Source organism: Emys orbicularis, chromosome 10, assembly GCF_028017835.1.
Source record: "Emys orbicularis isolate rEmyOrb1 chromosome 10, rEmyOrb1.hap1, whole genome shotgun sequence".
NCBI classification, from domain to species: domain Eukaryota; kingdom Metazoa; phylum Chordata; order Testudines; family Emydidae; genus Emys; species Emys orbicularis.
In genome coordinates this window covers 50,899,141-50,908,894 of record NC_088692.1, presented here as the reverse complement: position 1 = coordinate 50,908,894, position 9,754 = coordinate 50,899,141, and the positions used below count along the sequence as shown (strand labels likewise).

General features: G+C 48.7%; 1 protein-coding gene across 1 annotated transcript; it reads left to right on the top strand.

Moving 5' to 3' along the window:
• Nucleotides 1-2,807: 2,807 nt before the first annotated feature.
• RPP25 (ribonuclease P and MRP subunit p25) lies at nucleotides 2,808-3,467 on the top strand. The gene has a single exon (XM_065412785.1). It carries the CDS (start codon nucleotides 2,808-2,810, stop codon nucleotides 3,465-3,467), a length of 660 nt encoding a protein of 219 aa, XP_065268857.1.
• The last annotated feature ends 6,287 nt before the right edge of the window (nucleotides 3,468-9,754 follow it).

Sequence of the window (9,754 nt, the reverse complement as noted above, 5' to 3'; positions counted from 1 at the left end):
GTCCCACCGGGGGTCAGGCCAGGTGGCGCGGCCCAGGGCGACTGAGGCATGCTGGCCGGGAGTTGGGCCGGGCGGTGCAGCCCAGGGAGGCTGGGGCCACGCTGCCCGGCGCTCCGGGGCCAGGAGGGATTGGGGGCGCTAGCCTGGAGCAGGGGCCAGGGGCCACAGTGGGGGCTCAGATCTGGTGGGCACAGAAGGGGTGGGGCCTCCTCAAGCCAGGGGTTTACCCACCGCCCATGCATGTGGGTGCCAGTGGGCGCAGCAATGCAAATTCTGCTTGCAGAGCGCTGGGAGCCTCATGCCACCTCCCACTGGATATTGATCCTTGCCTTCCCGGCGAGGCTGCTTTTCCTCCTCCTTGATGTCTCTTTTATTGCATTCATTCACTCCCTCTGTTAGGCAGCGGAATGAGGACATCACCAAATGGCAGGCTCCCCATCCCTCATCGCTACTCAGTGGGAAAGCATTACTGTTAAAGGGAAAGTGGGCCCTGGCACAGAGGGGCCATTCCCTCCTGGAAAGAGATCGAGGGTAATATGGTCCTCAAGCTCATTTATTTCAGGGCTCGTACACACTGCCCCACTGCTGGACTCAGACACTGACCTAGGCAGCCCGCTCACCTGAGCTCACTTCCTCCCAAGAGACCCTAGGCAGGGATGGGCCACACATCTCCTGGAGTGAGCAGAGGATTCAGTCCCTGTGTTCGTGCACCATGCTGCTCTGAATCACCAATGGGACATTTATCCTGACCTATCTCTGCACCTTGAGGTCTTTAAACCATGATTTGAGGACTTCAATAACTCAGACATAGGTTAGGGGTTTGTTACAGGAGTGGGTGGGTGAGATTCTGTGGCCTGCATTGTGCAGGAGGTCAGACTAGATGATCATAATGGTCCCTTCTGACCTTAGAGTCTATGAGTCTCATAGACTCATAGACTCATAGACTTTAAGGTCAGAAGGGATCAATATGGTCATCTAGTCTGACCTCCCGCATGATGCAGGCCACAAAAGCTGACCCACCCACAACAGAATATTCCAGTCTATCTCCTCCTAGAGGGGCATGGTTGGAACTCCATGTTCAGTCAGACCAGAGTTCATTTGACTGCAGCATTGGACCTCAGCAGGACTCCAGGGCACTATGGGCATTCACTCACTGCTCTAACTCTGTATCCTCGGTACCAGGGCCGGCTTTAGGGCGATTCACCCGATTCCCCCAAATCGGGCCCCGCGCCCCTAAGAGGGTCCCGCAACGTCCCTAAGGACCTTCTGCCGCTGTGCTGCCGAAGGCACCGGCAGCCAATTGAGCTGCCGCCAAAGTCCTGCTGCTGTCTTCGGGGGCAGCTCTTTCGAATCGGGCCCCGCAGTGTCTAAAGCCGGCCCTGTTCGGTACCCCATCCCTCTAGCCCCTTTCAGACTCCCCTCGATGGCAGGAGAACTGTTTCCATGTTCGCTCATCTTCTCTCCACGTTGCTCTAGCCAGGGCCCAGCTCAGTCCTAGCATTCGTCCCCAGGTTTCTAGGAAAGGGATAAATGAGACTAGGAGGTCTGGGCTGAGTTATCCCCGAATACTCTGCTCTGGCGACTGAAGAGGGAGAGTGAATCGTGCTAAAAGCCTTATGACCTACATGGGGATGAAATGTCCTATGCTGATCCGTGGGCAGGGTCTGAGGAACGGACGGGGCTTCCTGGACATCTCTCAAGAGATTCCCCATTGACCTGGGGTCAGGAATTGAGGGACGGGGCTCCCTGCACCCCTCACAGGAGACTCCCAGTGACGAACTGGAAATTTCCTGTAATATTTTTTTGAATCCTGGTTGTACCTCAGTTTCCCCATATGCTGCATTGTTACCCTGTGGGTGCAAAAGAACTGTTTGCTCTCAGGGCATGGTAAGAGGCATAGTTATGAACGCCACCTGGTTGTCTGAGTCAGGATGGGTCATTAAAAAGGACTGGCTGAGGGCGACCCCATTTCAATGGAGAATCTGAGAAGTCAATGGAAAACTCAGTCACCAGGACATTTTAAGGAAGGGCCACTGAGATCTGTGTCCCTTGTGGGGATGCATGGTGTGGGAGCTGATCCAGCCAGGCAGGGAGAGGCACGAGCAGCAGCAGCTGCCTGTACTTTGCTGACATTTGCAGTTAGCAGTTAATGTCCTTGAGCTGGAGAAATCGCCCATGAGAAGGGGCCAGTTTCTCTTTAAGGGGGCAGGACTCCGGAAGCATCATGAAGAGAAAGAGTAGCTTTCCCTCTCCCTCCCCAAGCTGCTCCTGGACTGGGGAAAAGTCAGACTCTCCTTTTGCCAGAGACTGAGGGAAGTGCAGCTGGGGGATGAAGCAGAGGGCTCCGGGCTGGACTGGGAGGCTGATCAGGAGTGTGGGGAGAGGGAGGAGGAGAGAGTGGGGGAGGAGGGGGAGGATCTGCTAATTACACAAAACAGCTCTGGGGGCTGCTGAAGTCCAGAATGAAGCAAAGAGCAGCAGAAGCGAGTGCTGCAGTGGGAGCAGAGGAGGCACCGGCAGGAATTCCCACCCGGGGAGAATTCTGCAGCTCCATTTCTTCTGGGGACTGATTCTCCGGCACAGCCAGGAGGGGACTATCTGGGCTTGACAGAAAGTCCTTCACCTGGGGAGGGAGAGCGCTGAGTAGCCAGTTAGAAGAGGCAGAATCATGGAAGAGCAGCACTAAATTTGCCCCCTTTTTCTGCTGACCTGGAGCAAAGGAGTTTGGAGCCAAGGATAGTCTCTGGGATGGATGCTGGCATTTAGACATCTGATCTGACTCATTTTCCCTCCAGGAAGGACAAGCAATGGCTGCCAAAGGGGTGGAATCCACACCCATGCCCCCCATAGCCCAGTCCAGGATGGAGAACTTCAGGAAGGTCAAGACATCGGAGCAGGATAGCCCACTGCCCTTCCCTGACCTGCCCCCTGGCGTGGTGGAGATGAAAGTGAAGGAGGGCAGCAAGATCAGGAATTTGATGGGCTTTGCTATGGCCAGGATGGAGCTGAAGGGCACCCGGCAGATAGTCTTCAGTGGCTGTGGTCGGGCAGTCACCAAGACTATCACCTGTGTGGAGATCATGAAGAGGAAGCTGGGGGGCCTCCACCAGGTCACCAAGGTGCGTTACAAGACCCTGCTGGAGGTCTGGGAGAACAAGGACCCTCAGCCTGATGGCCAAGTGGAGAACCTGACCGTCCATAAGAATGTGCCCTCCATCTGTATCCTATTGTCCAAGGACCCCCTGGATCCCAATGAGATGGGCTACCAACCCCCGGAGCCCAGGGATGGGCTGTGGGCTGAAGATGGGGGAATAGAGGAAGATAGATTCATTTCACCCCCACAAGGGGTGAAGAGACCTTTGGCACGTCCGCACGGGGAGCTGGCTAACAAGAAAATGCAGGTACAGGTACCAGAGAGTCAAAAGGGCTTGGGGACTATGGACTACATGCTGGACTATCATCACTGACTCACCCCCACCCCGCAGAGAAATAACCTAAGCCATACATAGTGTACATAGAAAGGAGATTATATATTGAAGACACTCTAGATTTTTAGATGCTTTGTAATCAATAAAGGGACAATGAAGCCAGTGCCTTGCTTGGTCATGAGTCCTGGTGATCTCGCATGTTGCGTAGCTTTCCCCACTAAGACTCTGATTCGTAGACACTGCTGCTCCCCTCCACTTCCCCATCCCCTCAACCTTTACTGCTCTTAGGGCTGAGGGCACTGATCAGCCCTGTTCTCAAGCTGCAGGGAGCTGGCTAATTAGAAAAAAACGTGATTAGAGAGATCAGTCCAGTGGAGGGGGCAGTAACGCACCAGGAGCAGCTCATTTGCATGTGGAAGAATGGGGGTGGTTGTCATATAATTGGGTGGACACGAGGCTTTGCATACGGTCATGGGTGCCAGGTAAAGAACAGCTTCCCTGCCCAGAGAAACTTGCAAACTGAAAGGCACGAGAGGGCAGGGTCTGACAGAGTATGCTGCAGGGTGTGGCAGTGCTGGAAAGGGTTAAAGCCCAATGATCATATTAGCTGATGCTGAGGTGAGAGAAGGGTCCTGTTGGGGCTGCTGACCTCAGGCTGTGTGTGTGTATCCATCTGAACATCCATTTCCTGATCCCTCTCCAGAGAAATGGACATGTAATAATTTTAATCTAATATCCCTACAGGCCACAAAGGTGCAATTTGATCTGGGGGAGCTCTGAGGCTCTAACTGACTGTCAGTAGCACAGCGTGCAATCTCCCTCAAAGGCTTCTCCGTTTCAATAACTGCTCATTCGAATTGGGTATGTAATGCTCAAGATCCAGGAAAATCCACAGTGCCAAAACTTTTTCTTCCCTCACCTAGGCTGGGATCTCCTGATGCTGCACCTGTGCTTTTGTGTGTGCAGGAATTTTGAGAGGTTTTAAAACCGTTCCTCAATCTCTTCCCCTCCCCCTCCCCGGCCCAGCTCTTCCACGCTAAATAATACCCTCTTGCTGGAAAGGCTGCAATCAACCCAGCCCTGAGAGTTCCTGCCTCTGCTAAAGTGTTCTGCTTCTTTCTCCTCCCATGTGTGTGTAAAGTGAGCAATTCTCTCTTCCCGTGACACTGAGATGGTGTTTATCAGACACTGGTCATAACACAAGGCCCACTCTGTTCCTTCAGTGGATGTTTATATTCCTGTCGGGAGTACAGAGGATGGAGGTAGGGAAGCATTAGTTGATTCTGAGTGTGATTGCTTATAAGTGTCCGGCTGCTGTGGAACGCAGCAGTTTCTTCTTTAGCTACAGGGTGTGTCTCAATCCATAGACAGGAACTCCAGGCTTGGGGAGCTCATGTGTCCCAGATGATTGAGAATGTGTGTCTAACAGACCCATTGCTCTTGTCAGTGGGACAAAGGAAACCCTCAGGAAAGGAAATCGGTGTAACTGGTCTGTTTCTAACCACAAGTGGAATGACTTGTTTGAGTCTCAGTGCTCTGACTAATTGGTGACAAAGCTCACAACTGAGATGTGCAGGTTGTCCCAGGTAGTGGCCCAGACAGGAAACTGAAATTGCGGGGACTTAATATGAAGACCAGACTCTTCTCTCACTCGAGCTGAGGGGGTGTTTCTCCGTAATAGGCTTTGGGTCCATTTCTGGAGCACTGTGGCTAAAGACATGTAATGAATAAACGTGTAACTCAGGTCTTCCCTGACCCTGGGAAGTGAACAGTAGTTGAGGGCATTTGGTACCTTGCAAGATTGGTCCCTAACATCAGGAGATGTGGTCCTTCCATATCCGGGGTGGAGTCCATTGGTAGAGCATTGTGGACACCTAACATTGGGCAGATCTAGAGACTAAACGGCTCCCAAGCTGGGGAAGGTGAGGCGCAGTGTGAGGAAGCACAGGAAAACATGGATGTGGAGACAATTCCTGCCCAGGGAGGGAATGTTCTTCAGAGTCCAGCGTCGGGGGCTTTGTAGGTGGGACTATATGGAGGATCTGCACCTAACGCTACAGGAAAGAATCAAACCATCCGCAGTGGGTGTTGTAGGGAATACAAAAGCAGCTAGTCACGACTCCTCCATGCACAGTTTCTGGGGGTTGTCAGATCCACCATGAGACATCAGGAAAGATGGTTTGCTTGAAGCTTGTTGGAGTAACACCTTTATTATCGGAGCTGCTTCAATTACAGACGGAGAGGAGCTGTCAGGGTTATTAATGGAGGGCTCAGCAACTCATGGCTCTGTGATTCATTTTGAATAAAACACACAAACAAGCAGATGGGTTGTTTTCTCCTCTCACCATTTATTGAGTACCAAGCTCTCCATTTTCCATAAGCTGTGAGCCACAGGGCAATGATGCATCTGAAACCACTGTGTCTTCTTCCTCTCTAGTGTGTATTTTTCAGTAATTGTTTTATTTTGTGCTCTGTGGTTTTGGACTCTGCTCTGAAGTAGCTGAAGCCGGGCTATCCTCTGCATTCCTTTCTTGGGAACCTCACACAAAAGCTAGTATACAAGGGCTACGTATTATCATGATTTTTACGTTGTGAAGATCTTTCAGCTGTTCAAGAAAGGTACTGATTCCACCTTGAGCAAGAAGGAAAGGAAGATGGCTTAAGTAATACAGGGCTGATCTGAAGGTCTATGGTTCAAACCCTCCCACTGATCCAATGTGGGCGAATGCTATGATTGTATGTGATGGAATTGTAGTTGAGCCAAGCAGTGTGATGTAATGGCTGGGGCCCTAGGCTAAGGCTCTGGAGACCTGGGTGCTGTTGCTGGCTCTGCCACTCACCTGTGTGACCTTGGGCAAGTCACTTCTCCTGTCTGTGCCTCATTTTCCCCTCCCACCCTTTGTCTGTCTTTTGCTATGTGTTTGTATGGCACCTACTGCAATGGAGTCTCGGTCAGGGCCTCTCGTACAGTAATACCAATGATTATAAAGGGTCTGATTCTGCTCTGTGTTTTTTACACTTTTCCAGAGAAACTATTTACACCAGTGTGAGAAGAGAACCGAGCCTATGAGAGTCTCTCATCAAAATCTTGGTCCAAGTTCTCTGCTGTTGTTAATGGTTGCAGCTCCCCTGACTTCAATGGAGTTTTACCCATTTATACCAGCAGAGAACTTTGCCCTTTGTTCTTATTCATAATAACTACCCTGGAGCTGATTCTGCTCTCACACTGACTTTACACCTGTGTAATTCTATTGGCTGCCGTGGGCTCACTCCTGATTTATGCTGTTATAAATGAGAGCAGCACTGGGCCCATTATTGTCATAAACACAAATAATTCCTGACAGCAGTATGGCTCAGCCTCCGAACTGGGGGGAAATGATCTTATAGCCTGGAAAACTGAGGAGAGCTCTCTGGTTCTGTCTTAGATAGGTGAGCGAGCACATCTAACCCATCTATCTGTCCAACGATCATCACTGTGACATCTGAGCTTGTTAGAGAGTTAGTAAACCCACTGGGTGATCCAGTCCTGTCCCTTTCACGTCTTAAATTTAACCTGTAAAAGAAACAAAGATTGGGCTTCTGTCTTTTTGATTAGAAGTTCTGAAAGATTTTTCACACACAAAAAAAAAAATCAAATCTGTTTTTACTTTATAAAATCAGGTCTTATCTACCTTGGAAGTTGCTGAAGAATTAGTGAAAGTATGACATCACAGGAGACTGAGCAATTGGGAGGGGAAAGATTTTTCGTCAGACTGTTCTGTTTTATTAATCTAATTTCAATGCCCAATGAACACTTTGGCGAAAGTACATCTTTGTTAACACCTTCAACTAAGCCAGTGGCTCTCAGCCTTTCCGGATTACTGGAGTCTGATTTGTCTTGCATACCCCCAAGTTTCACATCACTTACAAACTACTTGCTTACAAAATCATAAATAAAAATACAAAAGTATCATAGCACCTTATCACTGAAAAATTGCTTACTTTCTAACTTTTACCATATAATTATAAAATAAATCAACTGGAATATAAATGTACTTACATTTCAGTGTATAATATGTAGAGCAGTATAAACAAGTCATTGTCTGTATGACATTTTAGTTTGAACTGACTTAACTAGTACTTCTTCTGTAGCCTGTTGTAAAACTAGGCAAATATCTAGATGAGTTCATGTACTTCCTGGAAGACCCTGCTTAGCCCGAGTGGTACACGTACCTCTGGTTGAGAACCACTAAGCTAAGCTGCTGAGTGCTTGTAAGCACATGTGAATCTCCCAAGAAGTCCTCCCACAAAACTAAGGAAGAGGGGGCTTGACATTCCTGATATTTCTGAGGTGAAAAAAAAAGGAAATTAAAAAAAAAAACTATTTTTTTTTCTGGTCATCTTTATCCATCATACTACTATGACAGTCTTAAAGTACGGATGGGGCTTGAAAATAGAGGAGAGTCTTTCCTGTTGAGGGGGCTTGATCTCTCAATTTGGGTTGAAAGAGGTTTTTCATGGAGGGAAAGTGACCTCAGGTGTTTCTGTCTAGGAAGCTCATCCCTTAAAGGCACAGTCCCCAATACCAAAGCTTTCTCTCCCCTCACTGGTCCTGCTGTCTCTGGGATATGGGGTGAGATGGCCACCACCAGCCACACCACACAATCTCTGCTCCAGCAGCACCAGACCCTCTATGGTGCTTCCCACATGTCTCAGTCCAAGTCTGCACTAGAGACGATTTGCCCATATAGCTATTTTGCAGAACCATGTAGTGTAGATGCAACGTATACTGGCAAAAAATGCTTTTGCCAGCATAGCTTATCCTGGTTTGGCAAGCGAAATAAACTATAGCAGCAAAAGCACTTTTTAGCCGGTATAACTGCATCTATACTAGGGCTTTTGCAAGTATTGAAATGTCATTAAAAAAAACCCATCCCTAACTGATGCAATACCAGCAAAAGGTTCCAGTGTAGACCTGGCCTTGCTTGACTCTGTGCTCTGTATGCACTTGTGGGTATGTGGTGTGGCACATTTCCATGTGTTGTCTGGCTGTGTTGTGAATTCCATTGGTGCAAGTTACACCAAAAGTTACAAGTGGCTAGTTCACTTTTGGTATGGAAAAGTGTGTGTGGCTTTCCCAACAGGAGGTGTAGCCAGGGCTACATCCCGTACTCGACATGTTCCCTTTATTTGCCTAGAACGGATATAAATTTCTCCTTTTGTTCCTCTTTGTATCTAATACTGCCGCTAATGAGAGGTTATTGCTCCTTGGGGGACAATGTATTTGCTGAATAGGCTGATGGCAAATTGAAAATAGTCCATTCTAGTGATATGCATGTCATATTGATAATATATATTGACTTATTTCTAATCCGGATCAAGACCCTGTTGTGCTAGACATTGTTCAACACATAGGAAGAAACAGCCTCTGCCCCATGAAGCTTAACATCTGTTGGCAATATGGTCCTGCTTGAACCCCTCCGCATTAGGTCGTAAGCTCTTTGGTGTTCAGGTTAACGTTATTGAATGGAGGAGCTCTGGTTTCCAGCTGACTGACTTTGAACGGGCTGGGTGCTCGTGATGGAGATAAGCCTTGTTAGCTTAACTCTGTGGCAGACGTTACTGATTGTACAAAACAATCCACTGTTTTCCAACTTCAGCATCTGTGAGACCGCTGTTCTGGAGCTAATAGGTATGTGTGATTATGGCCGGATTGAGATGGGAAGCGCTATTAGATAAAGCATGCAGCACTCTCTCTACACGTAGGGCTTGATTTTCAGAGGGGACAAATATCCTCAGCAACTTCCATTTGAGATGTGGCTGCTCAGCACGTCCAAATATCAGGCCCTTACTGTACAGAGTGACAGCACACGCTCTTCTTATCCCCTTCAGACTGGCCTTTCTCACAAGTTATCCTCTCTGCCAGGATTCAGCACCACAGTCCCACTCTCATATTGCCTGTGTGAATGCTCCTGCTGGCTCCCAGGCCCGCTCCCTTGACATAGCAAGAGGGATCTCCCGTTTGAGATGATTGCTATGTTATAGGCAAACAGCTGCATGCTGAGTCTCCAGGAGTCATAAATGAGGCTGCTTTTACTGCATTTGAATAAACGTCGCCTTTTCCTTCTATGAAACATCTGCCTTGCCCTATTTGAAATTCTTAGTGGGATGACAGGATGCAATTTACTCTTTTCTAGCTTTGCTCCTCTTTTGCCCCGCTCACATTTTTATTGTAAAGGGAAAATCTGGTCTTGTGTATTTTAAATGTTGAGTGTTTCCCTTTGCTTGGGGTTCATGATTTTTCATTCCTGTCTGTGTGTTCGTTTTGTGAGTTTGTCATGTGGGGT

Excerpts from the sequence above, each read along its gene's own strand:
- RPP25 (XM_065412785.1), top strand. The coding sequence starts at position 2,808 with ATGGCTGCCAAAGGGGTGGAATCCACACCCATGCCCCCCATAGCCCAG.